At 32.1% G+C, this 27,128-nt stretch overlaps 2 protein-coding genes across 2 annotated transcripts in view; one reads left to right on the forward strand and one right to left on the reverse strand.

The window, feature by feature from the left end:
- Positions 1 to 27,128, reverse strand: part of LOC106126886 (probable G-protein coupled receptor CG31760) — a 40,895-nt gene that overhangs the window by 5,209 nt on the left and 8,558 nt on the right. Inside the window, exons 2-8 of the mRNA XM_013324790.1 lie at positions 8,184 to 8,212; positions 4,162 to 4,290; positions 1,566 to 1,749; positions 1,290 to 1,485; positions 901 to 1,059; positions 654 to 792; positions 324 to 456 (exon numbers count right to left, since the gene is read on the reverse strand). Coding sequence (XP_013180244.1) covers positions 324 to 456; positions 654 to 792; positions 901 to 1,059; positions 1,290 to 1,485; positions 1,566 to 1,749; positions 4,162 to 4,257 — 907 coding nt within the window. The 5' untranslated portion in view covers positions 4,258 to 4,290; positions 8,184 to 8,212. The remainder of the gene's footprint in view (positions 1 to 323; positions 457 to 653; positions 793 to 900; positions 1,060 to 1,289; positions 1,486 to 1,565; positions 1,750 to 4,161; positions 4,291 to 8,183; positions 8,213 to 27,128) is intronic.
- On the forward strand, positions 16,940 to 17,778 carry LOC106126531 (uncharacterized oxidoreductase SERP2049). The gene is given in 3 exon segments (XM_082930819.1): positions 16,940 to 17,144; positions 17,181 to 17,297; positions 17,300 to 17,778. Coding segments are annotated over 3 exon segments (741 nt in total). The 5' UTR covers positions 16,940 to 16,999.

The following is a 27,128-nucleotide window of genomic DNA, read 5'->3' on the forward strand; positions in this document are numbered from 1 at the left end:
GGCAGAACCAGCAAAATAACAGAGAAGACTGGCGAGAAGTAAAGCCAAATGTATTTCACCTGATGAGTGTGTGTGCTGGAGCCCTAATTTTGGAGGGAAGGATGGAGGTGGATTCAGCAGAGAAAGAGACCTTATTTTATAAAAATAAACCAATTATATCATGTTCATAATTATTTAGCTTTTTATTAGCCTTTTATACCTTAGAAGTCTTACTATCTTCAGTTCTTAGTCCTTCTCATATTTGATTTATTAGCAAATAGCTTATTTTATTGCCTTTATTTATTTATCATATTGCACTATATTTTAATTTAATAAAATCATACCTTCAACAAGAGTGCCATTGTATCCATCTGGATGCTGTATGGAATAATATCCAGGTCGGCAATTACAAATATATGACCCTCTTGCCCAACCAGCATGTCTTGCATTCATTTCTCGGTTTGGTTTATATATACACTGTAATAACAATTATGTACTATAAAAAATAAATTATATAACTTTCACATGTTTACATGCTTAAATAGTAAAATATTACTATTAGGGTTTTAAGTTCAATTGAATCTTAAAATTACAATACTTGATGGCACTGAACAAGATAAAACCGTGGTTCGTATCTTTCGAATAAAACTGTACACAATGCATTTTATACTTACAAAAGTAGTCTCATTGGGACATTTATGAGTTCCGTGAAAAGAATAAATTTGATTATCATTTTCTTCATCATTCTCTGCCTCACACTGATTGATTTCTAAATTAGATATGTCTATATCCAGTGAAACAACTCCACTTAACCTAGGAAAAAGATTTTGAACTTACACATATCAAGTTCATTCCTATTTTAAATTTGTATTTTCAGTCAAATTATCTTAGCAATTTATATATTTATTATTGTAAGCTTACCCGCGGATTTTTGGAACCGGGGCTGTATACGACAACAACCAGCGTTCAGATTCGCAGCTATAATACGGGTAAGTCCACCAGCCTCCCATAGCAGCCCCTGGTGGCGAAGGCATAAACTTTGACGACCTAAGCTCTTCTGTCTGGTAAGCAGATACATACCTAAAAGTAATTATATAAAATATTAAATACTACATTATTCCGCTTGTTAAAAAAGTCAAAACTCAAAATATAACGAATGTAAACAAAACAAATTGACATTTGTTATTTCGTTTAAAAATTCAAAAGTTTTACAGTCGGAAATACCGTATTTGTACCGGTATTTGGATTTGAACAAAATCTTCTATCGTGATTAGCCACCGCTTTACAAAAACAATAAATCAAAAAAGTACCATGGATATTCAGGATCGGGGGGGTTGTCCCTCGGCGGCGCGGGTACCGCAATTGGTTCACCTGTGCCAAATCTCTCCCAAGCTATCGATCCCTCTATAATTCCATCTGGTTGCAGAACTATAGCTCGTGCTCCCACAGCGCGTTCCACTGCACTCGCCCCCATGACTAGGCTTTGAGATACCGCCGTCAAAATCTCTGAAAAATTAACAAAGTTGGAAAAATAAATAAATGAAGGAAATGCTAAGGGACAGTACACCAGAAGATTTGCTACTCACCCGCGTTTTCCAAGCCAAGTTGATGTAACATATTTGCTGCTAAATCAGCTCTGGCTCTAGTCGTGTCCCAGCGTGCGGCGTGCAAAGGTGCTCGCAGTCGGCCGTACCTGTGGGTTACACACAGTGCCCCCGTGGCCCCAGTTGCCACAGCGTGCACTAGACGTAGTGATGATTCCAATTCTTCCTGAAAATTACATCGATCTTTCTGACATGATGAAGTCATTTTGTCTTCCATCTCGTACCCAAGGATAGTAAAAGTTATCTTATATAATATATATCTTATATAATATATAAACATACTAATATTACAGATGTATGATTATTCTTGACAATCTTTAAACACCGAAAACGCTCAAGTATCACTGGAGATAGAGCATTAACATAATTAACATGGAAGTTATCGTATTATCTCAAACTACATATATGCTCACAACTTGCTCATTTAAAACTCGTTAGTGACAAAAGTTCTCATAATTAAACTATTAGTACGCTACACTAAAACGTTAATTATCTCTATTATCAGGTGAGAATTACCTTATGCGATAGATTTAATGTAATTAACATTAGAAAATAAAGTAAATAATGGAGTTGATTCTCAAGTTTTTATTCACGAATGCCTCCTTAATTCCTTAAGAAATGATTTTTGAGAAAAATTATAGTATTTTAACCCTATTTCGTAATAGATGTGAAACATATTTACTAAATATTAGATAATTTAACAGATCGAGAAGCGTCTACAATTTTCGAAATAAAATTAATAATTTTTTTAATGATTTGTATATCTTGTATAATTGACAAAAGTAAAATCATATTCGTACTTTTTTTACACAAATGTTCCAACTACAATATTATACGTAAACATTTTGTCTCATCTAGTTATGATTTATTTTAAACATAAGTGGCCGCCAACGGTTGCATAATAACGTTTATTAAATCTCTTTACTCAACACTCTCTTCAGTCTTTAAACAGTTCTAAAAGAGTTGGAATATTTATAAAATTTTATCTTTGCTGTACACAAAGTATATTAAAAATTGATTTGAACAGTTATGTGATCAAATAATACCAACAAACAACTAGGTTATTGTTTTTTGGTTAATTTATAATAAAAAAAAGTAACAGTGAGTCACATGAACGCATTCACTAATAGGCTAGAAATAAGCCTCGCAGCAAAAGATAGGCCGGGCAAATATAGGCTATTAAAAATATAAATATGCTATGCTTAAGTTGGCTTTTTGACCTGTACAGGAAAATATTTGAAATTGTAGTGTTATGAAATGCAAACATACAATGATGAATTGCATGCCGCATTAAACATTGTACAATGAGTAGCGTATTTACGTCAGTGCGATAGACCGTTCATTGCGAACTAAATATAAATATACAGAGCCATTGCCTATGATCAACTAAGGACGAGGGTGCTTTCTATTAAAATAAATAGTTCGCCTATATATTAAATTTAATAGTTCAACTTAACATGTGCTAATGAGTAAATGGACAAACATTTTTATGGGGATTATTGTATTAAGCAATTGAGTGTGTCTAATAGAACTTTAAAAATGTTAAATGTTGCTATAATGGCAACACTTTTGTAAACTGTCATGCCACAAGCCAGTTTTATCACAGCTACAAACAGGAATATTCGTCAACAGTGTGGTATACTCATTGCATATTGCTTTTAATTAACTTCACGTGTAATTAACAAACTACGACTGACTGGTCACGTGTTTGTTGCGCTTAGCATAACCTAACAATTTATATATAATAAATTAAAGCAATATCTAATTAAGTAAAATAAATAAGTTTTAGTAAAGTTATTTTTAATAAAAATGTTAAGGATCATTTAGCGTTTTCATTTTAAGAAAATGCAATAGTAAGCAGAAAGGTATTCGCAAACCACTCAAATTGATCAGATAGTCACGTTAGAGTCATTACGGTGTCGTTGATGCGCGCCCTCGACGAGGGTTATTGAATAAAAGGTAAGAAAAGGTTTCTTAACGGCACTCCGAATGCGATAAACGAAATTTCAAGAAATTACCTTATCAAAATCGTTATTTTATAAAATAACTGCAAAGAAAAACATACGTAATTCTTTCAAAAAATAATTTCAGGTTTGAAATTTGGGCTTGTTATATGGAATTAAAAGTGTTTTAGAATCTCATGGTAAAATTTCCTCTAGCGTCCTAGGCTAAAAATGTGTTTTATTAAACAATATTTTTTTATTACATGTAAGATGTCATAATGTGAATACAGGAAGATCGTTATTATTCAAAGAATAATAGAGCCCGTCGTTACAGTAAACTAGTGTTCATTTCGCAGTGTGGGCACGTGAGTCTGGTGAGATTAAATAATGCACGTGACTCATACGTTGAATCTACCGGAATTCTAATAAGAACTAAAATAGAAACAAACATATTGCATATAGGTAATTGAAGTACAAAATATATTGAAAAGGTAAAATAAAAAGGTGTTAGCAGCGGAATGAAGAATTTGTTAGACAAAAAAACAAAGGATGGAATAGATTTAAATCTTAGATTTAGAAATGGGATGGTCTTACTCGTTAGATTAACTTTTGATATGTTATCAAATTTTACTTACTCGGTAGGCAGTGGCGTTGAAAGCAGACACCGGCGGCAGCGACAGGAGGGCGAAGGGCAGAAGCAGCGCACTTGACATGCGCCGCAGCCCTCCCATCTCTACGGACCATTCGCCCGTCTACGATAACCACTAGAACAAAACAATGCAACTGATAAAGTTAAATAAGAATAATAGTATTAACTGCCGCACTCTGATTTGTTTAACTAAAGTTTCATTCTCATACTAAATCTTCATCAAGGTCACCCTTAAACAACTCTGAGCTGATATATCGCACGGTTCAGAATTCACGGTCGAATTCATTAAAAATAGAAGTAATTTTTTATATTAACGTTATTTTAAAAAGTTTATTATAATTTTTGTACCTGTAGACCTTTATTAATTTATCGATAACTTCAAAAACCTAGACACGTCTACGTACGTATGGAATTCGTCGTTGTTGTCAAATTCGTGGCTCATCGCAAATATTTCAGTGTTTCGGAATGCCGCTTTCCGTGTTATCGGAATTTGCTTATGATCTAACCTAACTGTTCCCTATATTGTTTGCTTGGAATAAAATTCATGGAAAATAAATTCAGTGAGGTTAGGGATTGAATAGATAGAGATTCACCTGGATCAACTTCTACTCGACCAATTACTATTCCACCAACTTTTACTCGACCAACCACCTCTACAAATAACTTTAATAACACAGTCTGCATCACAATTTTTTTTATATTATTTTTGTTGTTTTTGTTTACTAAACGACAATACGCTATTAATAGATCAAAAAATGGATTTGATATAGTTTTTGGTAAGTTATATTTTCATCAAATTACTCAACAACTAATATATAACTTCCATAAAATATCAGTGTAGATTAGATACTGATTACGTAGCTATAATTAAAAATAAAATCCCTTTTAATCCGCTTTCAATATTAATATAATGAAATATGTTAAACTAATTAATAGAACAGTGCATATGAGTAGCAACGGAGGAGACATTGTCGCTGACTACAAAGCCGTTTATATAATTAGACCGGACGACGACTAATGAAATGGAGTAACGTACTCTTCACGTACTTAATTAAAATTAAGCTTCAAGAGTATTGCAATTTGTAGAAAGTGGTCGTTCTATGAAACTGAAAATAGTATCAACACTGATATTGTTTTCTTAATTCATCAGTAACTACGTTTATGCTTTTAAATTTGACAGTATGTTCAAAATGCGGGGAAACTGATGTCCTTCTATAGAGAATCGATATATGTAAAATATACAAAAAAAGTACTTCGTATAAGACCATATTAAGTAGCTAGTCTTCTAGACCTAGCTATGATCATCGGCTGGCGATGCCTGTGAGTTGTATGTATATATTTTTTATTACGTCCCTACTGACAAGTTTTGTTTTCGAGGGATAAGTCTGTATACTATAATATATTATATGTTTCTGCAGTAAAGAAATTACTATTTGAGTTTCATTGTATTACGTCGCTTGAAATATAAATAGAATCGAAAAATCTATATACCATGTACTTAATTAAACCTTTAGGAATATATTGTAATATATTTATGTGTATCTGTATCTGAATGTAAAAGTACTTAACACATAAATGCCACCCTTTGCACTGCAAATGGCAGTGCGTTCCACTTATCAAGTGCAGCAAACAAGTCATTTTATGCGCACGTTCGTCGACGCTCGATTAATTCCAGAAATAAATGCGACATTTATAATAGTTCGCTTGTCATCCTGAATGTATATTTGTTATTTCACTTAACAATTTTTATATCTTTGTTTACAGTTAAAATATAGAATAATATTAGTTTTTATGCCGAATTTTAAGTAGGTGAAATTAATAGTAACTAGCAGTCACCCGCGACTCCGTCAGCGCAGAGTAAAAAAAAACGTAATTAGTGGACTGTATGTCCTTCCAGGCTATGTTCCACATGTATACCAAATTTCACCGATATCCATGCAGCCGTTCTGGATATATCTTCAAACAAACATCCATCCATCCAAACATTCGCATTCATAATATTAATGAGATTGCTTATAAAACATGAGTACATAAAGTAAATATATTGTTGTTTTATTTATTTTAAAGTAGAGTAAAAGAAAACAAACGTAATAAAGCATTGCAAATTATTCAATATAGTAACGTAACTTAGTAATTTCTTTTTAATATCGAACTGCATGCATTTGTAGGTGCTCCGGTGCAATTGCTCAGAACAACTGAAGCTCACAAAGTGTTTACGAGCATATATTTAACTACTATTCACTCTAAATTGAAACATATAGTTCAATAATTAACTTTATATAGTAGGTATGTGTCGATATAAAAATCAGTGTCTGTGTGTGCCCTACTCTTAAACCATTGTACATAATGTGATGGAATTTTGTAAAGAGATTCTGCAAAAGCATAAGCGATTCTTTAAGAATTCTTTAAAAATATAAAAATGTTTAGCAATGAAATGGTAATAGTACTATAAAGTTTGTAGTATACATATAAAATTCCTGAAATAGTTTTCAACATGGTTGAAGCGTAATTTTTCATGCGGCAAATCTTTGAATGAATGTCGACCTTCGTTGTGTATGCGCTTTACTGGTATTAAAAAAGCTGCTGTAATGCGTCGTGCCAAAAAACTCATTTTTTTTTCAACGCAATTGCAAAATCATTTTCAGTATACATTTTTATCAGGTATTACGCGTTCGAAAGTAAAATGTTAATCTGTGCATGGATGCAAATTATTTACGGGGAATTTGTATTAATATTTATAATATTACTTTACCAAAATAATTAATTTTTCTACACTGTTAGATGTAAGCCCTATTCAATGGTGGTAAGGAAGTCTGGCTGCAAGAAAACTTTATAAAAAAGCAAAAAAAAATAAAGCTTATTGCTACTAAGCTCAACATATATATATCAATAATAAATAAATAAATAAAAATCCTTTGTTTAGGCAACAAAAATTACAAAGTAGTATGCCTGGTTCCTAAACTAGGTTCTAGACCCGTATTATAGGAGCCAGGACTCTGTCGTCTTAGTGCTATAGTTTAAGTAAAAGGTTAGTATGTATTTTTTTTTTACAGTATTACATTTTATTTTATTCGTTTTTTTTTAATCTGTAACGTTTGAAAATGAACAATACATACAGATAATAAAAATAATCTGACAGATTAAAATGAAAAAGTTAAAATGGTAAACGTAAAAAATTGATGTCTACGAGAAACCCTGTGTATACATCTAATAAAAACATTGCACTCTACTCGAGTGAAAGCCTTTGTTAGACGGATGTCATTGAAGTAGTTTTTGTTTACTTTTCTTAATAAACATGATAGCTTCGTCGTTACGACGGCATTCTATTACAGTTATATAAACAATTCGCTAATGGTAAATTGCACTTACAATAAACAAATATAAATGTCTAGAACTTGAAAAAATAAACACTAATTAAAATTTAACATGACTAAAATTAACTGAAAAAGAATTAATACCAATTTGGCTAAACACTCAAGTATATTCGTCCGGTGGCGGTTTATATATCAGTTTAGTATAATGTCTCACGAAAGATTGAATAATTTAATTTGGGTAAGGGTAGTAGAATGCTTGGTACTAATTTAGAGATATTTTTTTATTAGAGAAGTTCATGCCGTCTGAAGTTAAATAGGCAAAGCATCTGTCTATGGGCAGCGGTCGCTTCGCTATTTTGGCAAATTTAGATGGCCGCTTGCTCAATTGACACCTTTTATTATGAAAAGTTAATCAGCCATCATTAAACGTGCACGGATAAAACAATTGAATTGATTAACACATTATTCAATATATTTGTTCTTTTGTTACTTCTACGGTAGCGGCATCGTAGCAACTTCGTAGCTTTGCGTAGAATCGTTTCTGTGGTACACTACAGTTTTGTATTTTCCTCATTTCACTGTTATTTGACTTTGTTATAATGAATCAAGAAGATACAGTATGATTTTATAACATTTGTCTAGTAATAAATAACTACGGGGTGTATTCGATATATTTTTAATTTAATTTGCTCACCAGATCTGCTCAAATCATTGTGTTTGGATCTGTAAAGAAGAAAATATAAGATTAGAATATTTTATATATATCAGACAGATAAAAAAGTTCCCCGCTTTAACTAAATGGAGGCGAAACGGGGATTTTGGGATTTACTTGAGCTGCCTTAAAATTCCGTCTCTATATGGAGAGTTCTACATGCGCTGAGAGTCCTTGTTTGGGTGCAACGTTGCATCTTTATGTTTAACTGCCACGCTCGTGTAAATCCTAAAATGCGCCCCTTGCCCCCCCTTCTACTAGTACCAAGTATCTGTGATTTTATCTAAATAGTTTTAGTCATTATTAATTAGAATCCTTTGACGCGAATGGCCCGCTATCATTACAAAGTCAAGTGTCAGAATAATTAGTGAGGGTACATAAATGACATTTTAGTAAGGCTAGTGTTACGCCAGTACACCGGCACAGTGTCGGATTTTCTTCCTAACAATAGGTACAAAGTGTATAAGAAAAACAAATGGCTCTAAATTTTGTCTTAAATGGAACGAACTCGCTCGTGCAATTCCGGAAACATTAAGTTCGCGTAAAGGAAAGTCGGTTGCTTTCAAGTGTGAACATTAGGCACCAGTGGTCTAATATTTGCTTTGGGAGCAGTTTAAATGAAACTATTGTCGATTTCCATTCTAATTTCGCACATTTATAAAGTTTTAAGTGCGTAGTCGTTTTAATTAATTTCAAACCCTCACATTCAAACTCAATAAGTACATCGTACCAAACATTGTTTACTTACAATGTGTTTTCTATTATTAAGAATGTATTTCATTTTTGGTTTGCAATTATTATTGTTCACTTGATGTTTCTTTTAAATTTTTAATGTTTTTATTTATTTATTTATTTAAAAACTGCCTAGCATCCTTACAGTATACAACCAATTTGACACTATACACACTTTACATAACAGTTTACCCGATAACATATTATATAATAACAGTAAATAACATATAACAATGATAAATAAAAAGAAAAAAAATACATAGATAAACAGTGCAAGAATATATCAACGCGTAACTAAACATCAATATTCAAACGTCTTCCACACAATGTTCATACATATAGTAGTATATCTTACTTCTTACTAATATTATAAATACTAATGTTTAGATGGATGGAGTATCGAATGTATCACCAGAACGGCTCAACATTTTTAAAAAAATTTTGGCAAAGATGTAGAAGATCTGGAAGAGCACAAAGGCACATTTAGTTTTTTTTTTAATACCACGCGGACGGAGTCGCGTGCAGCCAGTATTCGAATATAGTTTAATTAAAAATAAAAAAGAGTCTTGACAGACAAACGGGCAACAAAGTGATCCTATAAGGGTTCCGTTTTTTTTCTTTTCGAGATATGGAACCTTAAAAAAAGTCCAGTACCACATGGTTAACTCCTAGGCCACATGCCATTATCGTCATGTAGATTAGTTTACTATTATGTGCTGTTTAATGCGCTGTACTTCTGATATAGCTACGTCACTAGTGTTGCAATTATGTCGGGCCGTAACGAAATGGTACGGATGTTAGAAACTACTTCACAAACTTATAAGAACCTCTAGGTTCTCGTGTTCTTAATTTGTGACATAATTTTTAGTCTGATAAGTAATAATAATATAAATAGGTTGTTAATCTAGCAATTGTACCGACGTAGGCTACGTGGTGCAAAATCTAATACTCCGCCTTTAGGGGGGAAGACATGATTATGTGGAATGGAAATGGACCTACAAAATAAAGACGTTTAATAGGAATAATTTTAAAACTTTAATCGCAACAATGAACTAAAACTTTCATACAAAAAGTTCAAGCATTTTGAAATTCACTTTTAAATGCAGAATAAACTTGTCGAAGCTTTGTATGCATAATTCAAAACATTTTGTTATGCTAATACGTTTGGTAGTCGAGCATAAATTGAAAATGTAATGTGAATGTTTTTTATTCCAATAACCTCATGTAATTTATGTATATGATAGAAATTGTTTTTATTTATCCGCATATCCCGATAAAGAATTTAGAATCTAACTAATTTTACTTCTTACTAATATTATAAATACTAATATTCAGATAGATGTTTGTTTGAAAGTATCTTCAGAACGGCTCAACCGATCTGGACGAAATTTGGCATGGATCATAGTCTGGAACACATAGGTTACTAATTAAGTTTTTTTTTTTAATTCCGCGCCGACGGAGTCACGGAAGATAGCTATATATATTAAAAAATAGTCTTATTTTAAGTTCCCATTAGCAAAACTAGTACAATAAAAAAATATCCCAGTTTTTTCAAGGTCAATAAAGAAAAAAGGTATGAGAAATTCACGATTATCTTTTCATAAGTATATGAATAATGATTTTTAAAATCACTTTCTAAATATAATGTTACTTCTTAATAATCTTAATTAGAGTAAAAATTTAATAAACAAAGAGGATGAAGGTTTTTATACTCTGTTGATTAAAGCTGTCAAGATATAGAATGGTTAATTCGTTACTTTTTTTATCACAGAGACTTAAATATTGCTGATCAATGGAATTATGCATAAACTTATTGTTTTTACATTATTATACAATGAACAGGATATAATAATTGTTTGTATTGAATAGACTCCGAAAGTACTGAACCGATTTGAAAAATTCTTTCACTGTTTGGAAGCTACACTATCACTTCATGACATCGGTTTTATTTATTCCTAGATTATTTTTTATTTCACGGCGATAAAGCGATTACTAGTTTCCAAATATAAAGAACTAAGTATACTTATGATCGGGCTGTGTTAAATGATAAAAGAAGTATTACGAACGCTAAAAAATCCTTATATTTTATTGCCGCTACATTCATCTCTGATTTGTGAATAAATGGGTCACTTTGTCGTCAGATAATTTGCTAGGCCGACTCCCTTTCGTCGGTTAGATTTATTCCAAATTAACTTTACCTGTGTAAATTGCAAAAAATACCACCGTTTTTTTCCTTATAGAGGGTCGATTTAGATTTTTCATTAGATTGAGCTTTTACTTGAAATCGTGTCGCAATTTCAATTTCATGAATATTTCCGTTGCAAAATTGGAAAACAAAACTATACCTGGCACAGCAACCAAAACAAATCGTAAGTACATCAAATTTAAATTTTACCATACAAGCTTACTAATATAAATGCGAATGTTTGTATAGATGGATGTATGGATGTTTATTATAAATGCGACATAGATGTAGAACATAGTCTCAAAGAACACATAGGCTACTAGTAAATTTTTTTTAAGTTCCGCGCAGAAGGAGTTGCGTGGGCGACAGCTAGTTGTGTCATAAAATCAGATTATTATAGGATCGTTGAAGTTCACTGGGAAACAATATGCACTCGTGTGGTAAGAGTCATCTTAGTTGAATGTAGTGACCACTTAGTGGCCGCTTAGCGAATCTCCACATAGTAAATCGATTGGGCATCGCTCCAATAAAACTGTAGAAGCTTATACGTATACTACTAAAATCACAGTATAGTTTCCCGCTCTGATTTTGCTACACTTATTTACGTAATATATTCTTCACTACCTGTAGCTCGTGACACCGTCCGTGCGTAAATTAAAAAAAAAACTTAATCTAATTGTGTCCTATCCTATTTTGTACTAACAGGCTATGCAGCGGTTTTGGAGATACCTTCTAACAAATATCCATCGATTCAAACATTCACATTTATAATATTAGTAAGATTATGTTCTATTCCCACCTTTCTAATCTAGTAGGTTAAAGAAAAAGCAAGAATCCAACCTGGATTTCCGCCGAAACATTCATACGAAACATATCGTTATTCCTTTCAATTTCCGTGAGAAACTGAAATAGCAAAATGTTTCGTAAGTGGAAACTCATTAGTGACTTGTTTTAGCTATTAGTGGTTCTCGGTCTTATTGCTCAAACATATAATAGTATAACGTAGTATAACAAGTATTCTTGAAGTGCTATTGCATCAATTAACGTAGTAGAATCAAAGTCAAGTAATAGCAAAAAACACGACAACTTCTAATATTTAAAGGTAATAACAAATCTATATCTTACAGACTCAGGACAGCTTCCTGCAGTTAACCGCAACTCGAACACAGCGGTGATTTGATTGATGAGTTGTTCGGAGGTAAACAGTTTATTGGAAATTACATTGAAAGTCTATTTCCTTTGCTTTACCAATGTACTCGTTTGCTTACAAGTACATACTAAGTAACTAAAGCTTGTAATATGATAGGATCAATAAGGAAATGAAATATCGCTTGGAACACGTTTCATGTGACTTTTACGACATATTTGTTCGTATTTATTGTTTGATTTTAGAACCATTATAAAACAAGTGTAGCAATAAGATATTATTTTATAGAACTGAAGATCTTTATAGCATAAAAATATATATTATTAATAAACTAGTTGTTGCCCGCGACTCCGGCCGCGCGGAATTAAAAAAAAAATTGTAACCAATGTGTTCTTCCAGACTATGTTCTATATGTATGCCAAATTTCATCAACATCCGTTCAACCGTTTTGGAGATACTTTCAAACAAACATCCATCCATCTAAACATTCGCATTTATAATATTAGATAGATATATGAATAAATTTAAAAATTGAAAAAACAAACAAGGAACACGTGAAAAGGAAACGATAAACTTATCAAGAATATATTCACAGTTACACAATTGAAATCTAAATGTAAAGTCGATAATATTATTTTCTTCAAATTAAATAAACTAAAGTTGCAATCCTGCACTTATATTTAATGTTCAATAATTTACACCTAATATTATAAACTTTACATGAAAAGTCTATCTATGATATAAAATAAAATATTAAAAACGAATAATTTACTAAAATATATAATATTGTAATAATATATTTTAGACTCTGCTATTTTATTCTTTCATTTTAATGAATTTACCTTTTTCTATAATGAAATTAAAACTCTGGAACGTATTCTCACAGAAGTAATTAGGAGTTGCAAAAGGACAACGTTCTTATAATTTTAAAAGTTTGCACATTAATTATAATGAAAGCAATGCCAACAAATATCAACTTTAATTAAATGTCTTCGTACGAAGTCAACGTAAAGTGAAGTTTTTGCAAACCTGTGTGCTAATAAATATTCGATTGGAGATTATTTTATTTAAATTGAACAAAGAGTTTTTAAGGTACCCATAACCCTGGCCGAATAGAATTTGGAGATATAAATGAAAACACTAACTTTAAAAACAAATAAGCCGTGCTATGTCCCCTTAATACTTCATGAAAGAAAATGATTCAAATTAAAAATGATGCTATAAAATCTGTTAATTATAAGATTTGTTTGTGTTTATTTTGACTTCGTACTTTCTTGCGTAAATATGATAGACGTAGGCCACCGGACTATGTTAGTATTTTGGCTTTATACCTTTCCCTCCCTGGTCGCAGATCCTGAGGCAGACCCAAAACAAAATGGAAAGATGTAGTGGTAAAAGACATGAGTGAGTGCCAAGTATTATAAGATGTCGAGGACAGAGCGAAGTGAAAGAGACTGTTTGGGAAAGCTGACCCAACCTTATGGGATTCAATCTAGGCAGAGAGAGAGAGAGGAGAGAGAGAGGAGACAGAGAGAGGGTAGTAAAAATGAATTCATATTATTTAAATCCGTCAGTAAGTGAAAGCAAAAAGAAATGTGATTTAAGTTAACTGCCTCCTAATTACACAAGTCTCAAAGTAAAATTGTGTCTCGAAATTACAGTATGATTTGCTTGCGGAAATCTTATCAAGGCATACATTTAACTTTTTTATTTGACTTTTAATTAAGAATTATCAACTTTCCTTTTGTTAAGTTTAATTTCGTTACTGTATTTTTTCCGGCTTAATTTATCTTTAGGTCGACGATATAAAAACCGAGATTTGAATATGTTTTCTATTAGTATGTATCCTATCCCCTGCATACCCAATATGACCTATCGAATACACATCTAGTAAAATACTTACGAATTCCTTGATTACAACCCTATTAGTGTGATATCCATATCTTTCTTTACTGAAGGTCTTTTTTGCAACAAATGAGCAAAATGTAAACTTTATTATTCCATGCAAACGTGCCATTCGAAGCGGATACAAAATAGTTTTTTTGCACTCCGAGCACGAGACGAGAGAGTGCATCTGCATAACAATAGGTCGCAATACGGATCGCACGAATGGATTGCGATGCTGACTTGTTACATTGCTATTGCTGTATTAACAAACAAATAATAAAAGCGTTATTTAAGCTCCATTTATTAATAACCAACTGTCACCAGCGATTCCGTCCCCACGAATTAAAATATAAGCCTATGTCTTCTTCTGAATACGTTCTGGAGATACCTTCAAACATCCATCAATCAATCTAAACTTACGCATTTATAATATTAGTAAGCCCTTGCCTTCCATATTTCATAAGTTCAATATTGTATTCAGACATCAAATCGTAAGCCAAAATAATCATTGTTAAGCATAGTTTAGAAAAAAAAGCAAGTGACATCATTCTCAGTGAATAGTCTATTTGGTTTTATTGACCCATTTTGTTGGAGATTCTAATTGTCAGTTTTTTTATTTGTGCATTTTTGCGTTTAATCGGATTAATTGATATGTGCCTGCGCTCAACAAATAGGTGATCTTGTCTCATAACAATCATAAGTCACAATAAAAAGCTATTGCATTAAGACGTATACAAAAATAAGTGCTTACTCCGTTTTATGACACTTATTTACGGTCTTAGTTTATAACAACTGTCAAATTACTTATGAGAGTACCAAAGATACTTCTAACTCTGGCAATAACTTCCTTGGTTGGAGTTGTAATGTTTATAATTATTTAAAACTAGCTGTTGTCCGCGACTCCGACAGCGCGGGATTAAAAATTAACTTAATAAGTAGCTTATGTGTTCTTCCAGACTATGTTCTCCATCTATGCCAAATTTCAGCAACATCTATGCAGCTGTACTGGAGATACCTTCAAACAATCCATCCATCCATTTAAATATTTGCATTTATAATATTAGTAAGATTTGTAAAACAAAAAAGAATCACGGAATCTACACTCAAACACCTTGTCGTTTAATGTATTATATTTTTCTCATCGTTATAAATGCGCTTGTAATTACAAAAGAAACAGCTCAAATTTTTCTTAAGAACTTTTCTCCGTAACAACTTTTTTCTTTTTTTGTTTATTCTCGTTTATATCAGCAGCATTTTATGTCCCCTTTTATTTTGGAATGTCGTCTTGAATGGCCGGTCGTAGGGGTTGTATGAAAATTGCACAGAAAGTACCTATTCACTGTTTGGCTTTGGCTTTTGAAAGCACGCCTAAAGATATGTGTCCAAATAAAATATTCATTTTTGTTTTTAAGCGAGTCTTTTTAAAAGAGCTTGATACGAATAGCTAGGGTTTTTCATAAGCCAACATTCAAAGATAAGTTCTATTTAAGAAATTGTCTTTTATATCACGAAGAAAATAAGACATATAATTTTATAAAATTGCCAACATTAATATTTTGCTTTTTATATCAAATATCAAGTTTTTCTATGATCGTGATTAAGATTTATCTGCGTTACTCGAAAAAGGAAATTGACATCCGACAGCCGAAATCTATATATAAAAGAAAGTCATGTTAGTTACACTATTTATAACTCAAGAACGGCTTTACCGATATGGCTGAAAATTGATGAGAAGGTAGCTTATAGCCTGGAGACAGACATAGGATACCATTTTTTTTTCGAATTTATGCCTTGTAGATGCTTTTTATTTAATTGGAATGGATGGATTGGATGGATGGGTGTTTGAAGATATCTCTAGAACGGCTGAACGGATCTCGATTAAATTTGGCATACATATAGAACAAAGTCTGAAAGACCACATGGGCTACACTAGTTAAGCTTTTTTATATATCCACGCAGACGGAGTCGCGGGCGATAGCTAGTTATCGATAAAAATGAAATCATAACACATTAATCGGCGAAGTACAAATTGATTTATCTCAAATATTTACCAGATTTTTATCAGCAGATGTAATCAAAAGACATTAAATAACAAACATTTTAGTAAAAATTGTGCTCATTGTCTTATGACAACGATCTTTGACCCTTTTGAATTAAAAAAATAAAAAACTTCGTATAATGTGGTGTTGCTTACTGTTAAATTGCACCAGAAATTACCAAAGTACAGAGAAGACCTACGGAGATCCACAACGACGGAAATAAAATTGAGAGTTCAAAAGTTGAATAATAAATCTAGCAGCAGGGACTTCGCCGAAACCAGAAAAGTTTTAGAATGGGTCTGCGAGAAAAAAATGGTTTCTGCATCTCCAAGTATAGTTTCGAAATACAAAGCAGAAGTAACTGTAGAATTGCGTAAACTCTCTCGTCTTTATCCTTATCAATTCTGAGTTTGGAGTATTATTTACCTCAAAACAGTGCTTGACCTATCTTATCAACACATGGACATGGATATGAAGTGCGTACTGTCTATTATTAAAAACATAACTTTGTCTGAGTTTTTAAAATTTCATCTGTATGTTATGCCTTATATTTACATGAAGGTAAAAAAAATTGGGAAAAATATATCAGTTTTAAAAGAATCCTGATATATTTTTTGTTGTGATATTTTATTTGTGTATCGAGTTTTATTTTTAATACGTGAACACTTCCAAATGTTTTTACTAGCCAAAGTTATCTGACAGATAAAGAATTTTATAAACATTCACAAAAGTAAATCGTATGATAGACTCAATCTAAAGATCGTCTGCAAATGGAAAAGAGTTTTTAATAATTTATTGCGCGTTAAAAATGAGTTTCAATGAAAAAGTAGTTCTTGTTACTGGCGCTAGTAAAGGCATTGGAGCTGCAATATCAATTTAATTTAGCACAGAAAAGGCTAATGTGATACTTATAAGTAGAGATGAAGAAAAATTGCAAGAAGTGGCCCAAAAATGCAAGGATGTTGGAGGTAATCCTTAAGTTCTAATAGTAGACGTAACAGAAGATGCTGGCGTTGAAAAAGCTATTAAAACAGCAATTGAACATTTTGGAAGACTGGATGTTGTAGTTAATAATGCAGGCTTTGCTGCATCAGAAAGTATACTTTCAAAGAACGCGTTAAAAGTTTTGATGATATCATGGCAGTTCATTTAAGAGCACATGTATTAGTAACACATCTTACAGCTCCATATCTGACTGAAACAAAGGGATGTATAATCAATATATCGAGCATAGCATCTACAGGTATTTGTATGAGAATCAATTCGCAATATTCTACATCTAAAGCCGGCTTAGATGCGTTTACAAGATCTATTGCTATTGAATTAGCACCGTATGGAGTATGAGTTAATTCTGTGAATCCTGGACCAGTGAAATCTGATTTTATGGAAAGTATGGGCTTAAATGAAGATCAAAAAAAGCAATTTTGGGATATGCTAAGGAAAGGTACAGCGTTGGATAAAATAATAGAACCAAATGAAGTGGCCGATTTAGTGTTATATTTGGCAAGTGATAAAGCAAAAAGTATCACAGGTTCATCGTATGTTATTGACAGTGGGGTTTTATTAAAAGGGATCATGGATGCTTAGAATATGTTCGAGTTTGATCGTTAAACATTTTAATAAAGTAATGAACTTGTGTTTTCATTTGTTTTTTTTTATAATCTGTAATGTGAAAGGTCCTTGAGATCAATGTAAAAATGTATCCGATTTAATACGGATTCATAAGAAGATATAAGCAAGAAAATCTACAACGCTTTTTCTTATAATGAAAAACTCGTAATATTGTCGTTTTGCGTAATAATCTCCTACAATACGTTTTGATGTCTTGAAAACTACCAACATGCTGTTCCTTACAAATGACGGTCGCGCTATTGCCGAAGCAACAGATGTTCTATTTCCCTCATAGTATTTTATAGAGAATGAAACATTTTTGTTTCAGACAATGCAAAGTCGACTTTATTTTTATTAGTAGTAGTAGTGATTTAATTGAGATTTCAGTATTATAAACAGAAAAACCAATGGCGTATTTGTAGGAATTAATTTAGAATAGGTTAGCGTTCTAAAAATATATTTTTTAATCATTCATCATTGCATCAGCTCGGTACGTTTAAAATTGGCCACATGGGTACGTACCGGTGCTAGCTATTGAATTGCGTTGGGATAAGTAGATAGAAAATCCATGAGATTCTACGAGAATAGATCGAAAATCCCACGAGCAATCGAAGTAATCTAGTTTTGATCTTATTTGATTCGAAAAAGGATTGAACGACAATCTACTCAATTGAAAGAGTTTATACGAATATCAACATAGTACTTTCAATAGCATCTTCGATAAATGAATGAATGATTAACCTAATGAATGAACGACGTAGGGTCCTTCAAGAAGCAAGCGTACCGCCATCTCAAAGGCCGGCAACGCATCTGCGGTTCCTCTGGTATTGCTAATGTCCATGGGCGTTGTTGAACACCTCGGTGTTCCCGCTGCCCGTTTGTCCCCTTATGTTAAAAAAAAAGGATAATTTTATAAAGAAGGGGCAAAAGAGCGCCAAGAATACCGAAGTGATCGAAGACGTCCACGGACATCTGCAACACCATAAGAGCTGCAGATGCGTTGCCAACCTTAAAAAATGGTAAACTCACTTCTTGAAGGACCATAAGTTGTATTGGTTAATGATATTTGATTCCGGAATCCTAATACTAGAATATTTGGAGTAAATTGTTCAGCGGATTCGAGTTTTGCGCAAATGCGCTGTTGTGCGTTGACCCTAGTTAAACTCAACTTACCTGACTGCCAACATTCAGCAACAAAAAACACCAGAATAAGAAAGATTTATGGTTTTAATGTAATAGGATACAAATCACGCATATAACTGAATAGGCGTTAGTCAACATTGTTGAAAAAAACTTTTAGCCGACGTCGCAGTCTTTGTTCTATAGACTTTGCATTGTCTTTACGCCTTGTTTGTCGCACAGATATTAGGATCCAGCTAGTTTTAAGGCTTAACAACAAGATCGTAAAGCGTCGTCATAAAATGTTGTTACACCAAGGTGAGGTTATAATCTTTATTACATCTCGTCCTTACACCATCTTGAATTAAACTCCAATTTAAGTTCCAAGTAACGTAACTAATCATCCCTAATGATTTGAATTTTAAAATATTAAAAAAAAGTTGAAACATTTAATAATGGCCAGTACTTAGTAAAATTTTGGGGTATTAAATGCTTGTGTACTCATTTTGGATTTGTAAATTTTTGAGTTAGTACTTATTCGTTCTTAACGGTATACCGGCAAGGCAGATAGTTATGCACCCCCGAAGAGTAGCAGAATCTAGTACGACGTCGGATCTTTGCCTAGTTTTCATACAGTTAAAGTACCGCAATTTAATAGTCATTGTATTATAAATGAAAAAGCAAATAATGTACTTATTTTGAGTTCAAAAAAATGTGTTTAGTTTTTGATTAAAAATGTACAACAGTTGTAAATAATGATGAAAATACGTTTTGTCGTTTCGTAAATGAGTCCATGACCTAAATACCGGACAACAGACTTAATGCGGGACTTTTTAATATGATTTCAAACGGTAAAGCTCAGTGCCGGCTGAAATTAATTTTAAAATCCAATATCGCCACAATTCAGCTTTTTTCGTCTGTTACTTTTCAGAGAACTCGATTCCGGCGTACGAATTAGCCAAAAGACAATTAACATGGTAACGATTTAAATTAAAATGTAGACTATAGAATAAAACTGTTAAAATTTCTAACGATTTTATCTTTGTGATATTTTAAGTTCATTATAGAGTTATAGATAGTTAATTATACAGCGTGTCCCAAAATTCAACGATAATACTAAAATGGTGTATAGCCAGATCGATAGCTACACGTGGAAAAATACTAAATAAACCTGGTGTAGTTATCGATCTGTTTTATCGTTGAATTTTGGGACACGCTGTATATCGACAAAAAAAATTACGTGTGTTTCGGCAGTTTCTAAATCACGGTACGGATTTGTATAACATATAATCTTTGTTGATATTTCTGTATACTTCCAAGTTTATTTTTATTGAGAGTCGTGTTTCTGAACCCTCATTCGATCTTATCTAATGTCAACCCTGTCATGAGGTAAGGAAAGCTGTATATTTGACACCCTTTTTGGTTCGTTTATTGAAAAAAAGTTATAAAACACACATTTTTGAGAAGTGGTGCCATTCCATTGAAATTTTATAATTGTTTATAAGTGAAGTTATTTACAGTTTTAAATAAATATTTGTAGAGAAAAGTATGGCAAATTAAAAACTGAATTTTTCTCAACCATTTTTAATTTGACGAAATAAAACCCATCCGTGTATTAATTATTCTTCAGTTTATGAACAATTTTGTAAAATTATAGATGAGTATTCATAGTATCTTTAAATTAATTTTAAAAGTAAACGGTGCTCGCTTATGTTGTACATAAAACATATGTAGTTACAAGTTGTATTTATAAACTTTTGCAAGATAAATGTCTGTATATTAAACTAACATACCAATAATTTATTGAACTCAATATATAATGAGATAGAACAATGTTTAATAGAATCATTTTCATTTTGACTCTTGTTGAAACAACCAACCCGTATCCCACCTAGGACGACGAGCCTTGGACTTGAGGTTTACTGAGCTTTAGTCAATCACGCTGGCACACTGCCCCAGTACAATTTGGTTGACTTCATACATACCTATTGCTAAACTAATTGTACCAACTGTAAATCTTACTTCTCAGTAATATTATAAACGCGTTAAGATGGATGGATGGATTTTTGCTTGAAGGTATGTACATATCTCCAGAACCATTGAGATGAAATTTGGCGTAAATGTAGAACACAGTCTGAAAGAGTACATAGGTTACTTAATATATATATTTTTTATTTCGCACCGACGGAATCGCGGGTGACAGCTAGTTCACAATACATAAGTATGTTCTTTAGTTGTAACTTGAAGCAAAAACGATGTTGTGCCGCCCCGTGGGATATCTCTTGTTACCGCGAAATGGATTTGTTTATCACAACGCACTTGATTTATGATATTTACTCATACAAGATTAGACTTACTTATTCTCCTAACAATTTTTTTAGCTATATTACTTGTTGTTCATTGAATAAGATACAACGTACAATGGGGAATATTATTTTATCTTTTCGTCTCGACGGATACCGCACAATGATGGTGTTAAATTACAGTCGACCATAGACTCGCTGTCTTTTTATTGGGAAATAGAAAATGTTGGATACTTTTTCTTTTTTTGCTCAATATTTTTAGTTGTGTAAAAACTGTATTTTGTATCTTTAGTCATTAATAGTTAGAATCCTTTGGCGCAAATTTTTTCTTTACCAAGTCAAGTGTCAGATTGATTAGTGAGGGGACATAAATGTCGATTTTGATAAGGCTAGTGTTGCGCCGATACACTGTCACAATGTCGGATTTTCTTCCTAACAGTATAGATATTTGTTTTTCATTTTATCTATACATATTAATAAAACTAAAGTGTCTGTATGCAATATAAAAAAAATAGATTTCGCACACATAATATAATATATTTGCGTTACTAACGAAAAGCATATTTTGTAAAAAGAGTACTATGAAGAAGTTTTTTAATTGACCACAGAGTATACTAGCAGGTTGCAGTTATTTAATAAAATCACCGACACTTAGAAACTTTGTTGTTCAAACTTACTTCGCGAACAACGCGAACATAATCCCACTTTTGTAACTTAAACTTTAAAGTTTTTGTTTTGATAATATTTACTGTTGGCTATTTAAGGAATTATTTGATTAAATAAAAACTCATCTATATATTATTAGGAAGGAAAGATATAGCAGCATTTGTACGCGTTTTATTTCTCGAGGAGAAGTAAAGAAGGCTCTACAAAAATAAAAATCAAGTTGTTGACATCGTAAAGGAAACAAAAGGTATTGTTATAGAGACCTTAAAAGCCCAGAAATTCTATACATATCATTATAATGGAATGTCCAATTTAAATTTGAAATTTTACAATGTACAATTTTAGTCATCAAACGTAACGCGTTTGAAGTCATTCTATACTTATGAATGTACTAGTTGTCGCCCGCGACTCAGTCGACACAAAACTTAAAAAAAAATAGTAAAAGTTTCGTTTAGAATTCTCCGTTAATATTCATATATAGCTCACAATAATTAATTAATTTAATTTGAAGTTATAATAGTTTTTAAATATGTGAAAATATGGGGGGGCTAAAAAAATATTAATATCAAAGTGGGCAGTAGACAAAATAAGTTTGGGAACCAATGGTCTACTTTAATAACGTTAAAACAATTGATAGTGTAACGGGAGTAACTAATTAATTAATATTACACAATATTACTTTGCAGGGTTTATTCGCTTACGAGACGTTCTCAACGTTAATTGAGTTAATGAACCATATCTAAGTGGTTCCATTTCTAGAATAGAATTTAATTGGTATCCGACAAATATGATAAACGTATTTTAGTTAAGACTCTCATAATAAATACATAGATGTTATTGATTTTTTAATATATTTTTAATTTTATAATATGTAATTAAATGTAATCATCATCAGCTCTCTATACATCCCTATTGAGGGGCTCGGAGTCTTTTCTAAATTAGGTGTGATAAGGCCACAGTCCACCACGCTATCCCTGTACGGGTTGTTTGAACATATCTTTAAATTTCTTCGTAGATATGTGCACTTTTCCTTCACCATAAGAACGTCGGATAAATGTACATATGTAAATCGAAAATTGAAAAACACATTGGTACATGGCGGGATTCGAACTCAGGACTTGCGTGTTACAAGTCAAATGCTTAGCCCCAGAGCCACCGACACTTTATTAATTGTAAATTGTAATATTATTGTTTTTAATGTATTTTCAAATGTTTTCTCTACCCTTCAAATCCTTTGACTTATTTTATCTACAACTCGTCAATGTTCATGATTATAAGTTCAAATTGCTTCCTTGTATCGTAAAAAAGTTCTTTATGCGATAACCATGAAGATTGAACCAATATACAACAAACTGTTTTAATATAACTTGTGCGCTTTAATTAACACCCGCGCTGTCACAAAGTTTGAGTTATCTGTCGCCGGATGCCATCAATTTCTGCAAGTCGTTTGTTGGTTATATAGCGAACACAAGATACTGTTATGTTTAAAATTAATAAATTCATAAATAAAACTTAGTTAGCGTATATTACTACTAAAATCCTTATAAAATATAGTTATTGTTACTATTAGGAAGAAAATCCGACACTGTGTCGGTGTACTGGCGTAACACTAGCCTCACTAAAATGTCGACCCTCACTAATCATTCTGACACTTGACTTGGTAAGAAAAGCGCGCCATTCGTGCCAAAGGATTCTAACTAATAATGTCTATAATTATATAATACAAACCGATAAAATAGTAATTTAAATTCTTTGTTCGTATTTAAATTCGAATATCATTTTCTTTCAGGCAACACTACAAAAGGCGTATTTAATTATGGCGTAATATAATTATCGAGTTATTAAATTATCCCGCGCATTAAGTCATTGACGTAATGTTCTTTTCAGCATTTTAAATTAATTTTCGCCGTATCGTTGAAAATAAATGAAGGAGGTGGAAGTTTTATAGCGTTGCAATTGATAATTTTTTTGCAATATGACAAAATAACGTTTGCCAGCGATTACGAAAAAAAAACTTAGTATGTAGCTTATGTGTTCTTCTAGACTATGTTCTACATCTGTGCCAAATTTTATCGAGATCTGTTAAGCCGTTCTAAAGATACCTTCTAACAAACATCCATCTAAACTTTCGCATTTACAATATTAGTAAGTTTATATTCTTTATAACCCAGTCGTTATTATTCTATGTGGTCTGGAGGCTTCACATTTATTTTGAAGTTCAACAATGTTTGTATGTCACGATTGTATATTCAGACAGAATTGTGTTGCTGGCATGTAAAATTGAATCCGACACATGCGTAACATAATAAAGGAATTTCTGTGGAAAAGGGGTCGCTAAGGAAATGAGATTCACTTAGTTGCTGATGTTATTTCGCGATATGCTTCCATAAAGTTACGCTCCAGTACTCGTATTTTCGTTTTATAGTCGGATTACGAATTTCATATGTGAATTTTGATTGTGGCATTTGACTTAATTTGTTCATATCATAGTTTTTTCATCTATTTTTTATTCATTTGTTTTTAAGCGGTTAACTACGATGATACTGAATTTAATAATTCTATTCGGTGTAGACTAGACTATTGGTTATTTTACTTCTATTATATTATAAATGCGAATGTTTGGATAGATGTATGTTAGATGGTATCTCCTGAACGCCTCAACAGACCGTGATGCAATTTGGTATGAATGTAGAAATTAGTCTGGAAGAGCGCATAGGCGACTTATTAATTATTTTCTTTAATTCTGCGGGGACGTAATCGCGGGCGACAGATAGTATCATTATAAAAAATAAACTTACCAAAAATACGTGTGCATTTTTCGTTGTAGTTTGTAATTAGAATATAATGTTTTAAATTTACTTGAAAAATGGAAGAAGGTAAAGTGACTACGTTTATTTCTATACAGACATGGTCGGGCACTGGGTAATGTCATTTCCTAATAGCCGACGCTTCCTGGCCTCGTATTTTCTTCCTAGAAATTAACTTTTCTCTTTGTGCTACAGTAAAATTTAATTAGAAATAGTATTTTTACGTTTTTTATGTTACTATCATGTTGCGTTGTATTATCTTGAATATAAAATTCTTGAGCCGCAATGTTATTTACTATTCTCCTTCGAAACGGCTTGACCGATTTTTATGATATTTTATATGCATATTCAGTAGGTATAATGTTTTAGAAAAAACAATTTTATCCATTATAAAATTCAAACATAATCTTTAGCTACATTCGCAAGTGCGAAGGTGGACATCAAGTGGGCATATTGCCCATACGCGTGCTTTTTAATCTCTTCTCGCATACCATTGTCCTTTTGGTAAAAATCACAACCGCCTTAAAGTTTCAATGATGTACAATTAGTAATCATAATTTATTTTCGTCCTGTATTTCAAGCGAATGATTCACCATTATCAGAACCTTAAAAGGGATAAATTTATAAAGAGAAAATAGAAAATAAGGAATTCAAATTGCGAGAAATAATTGAGATGCTTTTATACTCAGATAAAAGGCATCGTTAAATTTATCGTATAATCGGTTGCCTTTTATTAAGTTCACTCGTTACACGAATTTAATTTGTTTCATCATTTTAAACTGTGAAATTTTATTTTAATGCTAAAATGAGCGCGAAAATACCTGCATTAATAATACCTTTTTATATCTTACAACATTGTTATTTGACGTGAAAAAATGCAATAGAACTTTTATGTAGTAACATAACGTACGTGTTTTTGTCTCTAGATTTAGGTTATTTAACAAGATGGTTTTGATTTCAGGTGGGGTTCCATTTATTTTATTAATTTTTGTGTCAATCAATCAATAATCTGAGACCTTAACAACTATATTTCTTATAATGATAATGAGGCACTGAGAAATATTCATTACTTTTTGTATTATGAAAAATTATGAGTGCTTCTTTTGTTTTGTGCTAAAATTATTTAGTATGACACAGCAGCAATAATATTTTGGCATTGTTCCAGAATTTATAGCACATTTTGCACCCCTCTACGAGTTTACAAGTGTGAAAGATAAACATAATATATTTTTATTTATTACACATATTATTTCATTTTTTTATCTAAACTTGTTCTAAGCGTGAGTTTAGATTGCCTAAATACATTTATAAAAACATGTTCAAATAATTAAAGGAACGACAATATCTTTTTCTATGATTGTTTCGAAAGTGGAAACTGATGATCATGTTATCAAAAGCAGGTTAATGATATTTTAAATAGCATTATATCGTTATATGAAGGATATTAAGGTAAAAGGTACATCTTGGTTCCTGGTTGTCTCGTAACTTGTAGCTTATCGCACTTTAAACAGCGCAGTGATGTTTACACTCCTGTCCTCTATATCACAAATATTTATAGCGGTGTCGTCCCGTCTTCATATTCCTTTACCTTTTTTGTTCTACGAAAAACTGTCATCTGTACATCGGGGAATTCATGGAACATCAATTAACCGTTATATAAATCGAATACCCTACCTATCTTATAATCTGTATGAAAATATTACATATAAAGTGACTTTTCAATCTGGTCGTGTAATGTTTTGTGTAATATCTTATATATAAAATTCTCGTGTCACAATTTTCGTTCCCATACTCCTGCGAAACGGCTTGACCGATTCTCATGAAATTTTGTGAGCATATTGAGTAGGTCTGAGAATCGGCCAACATCTATTTTTAATCCTGCGCGGACGGAGTCGCGGGTGACAGCTAGTAACCTATAAATTAATCAACTATAGTGTATCTCATTTCGTGCTCAAGGTCACACAACTAAAATATATTTTTTTCCCAAGCGACATCACTGTCAACGCTCTTGTCTTCCCTTGTCACTATTTCACGGTTTCTTTTAAAATATCTTTCGTGTTTTCTATTCCAAGCTTGAAGATAAATGACAATAAAAATATATTATTCCCGAGCGATATTCGGAACCCTTTCGAAAACAAGGGTTAAACTTTGTTGCGACGCAAAGTTTCTTTATTACTTTACCGATTCTCAAGGTTTTATTTTTCTTTGCCTATTAATGAATAAGAACCTAAAAGAAGTGTATTTACAGATAAATTCTTCAATCACTTTGAAGGCTTACAATTTGTGTAATAAAATTAAGGTAAAGCGAATTAATTCCCTCCTACTACATAAGTATACCATATTTAGTACTAAAGAGATGTAAAGTTGTAAATTCAATATTAAAGAAATCTAAAAGATATTAAGGAACAAATAAATCACAAGTCTGTATACC

This window comes from Papilio xuthus, unplaced genomic scaffold, assembly GCF_000836235.2.
Source record: "Papilio xuthus unplaced genomic scaffold, Pxut_1.1 DF824992.1, whole genome shotgun sequence".
Taxonomy (NCBI): domain Eukaryota; kingdom Metazoa; phylum Arthropoda; class Insecta; order Lepidoptera; family Papilionidae; genus Papilio; species Papilio xuthus.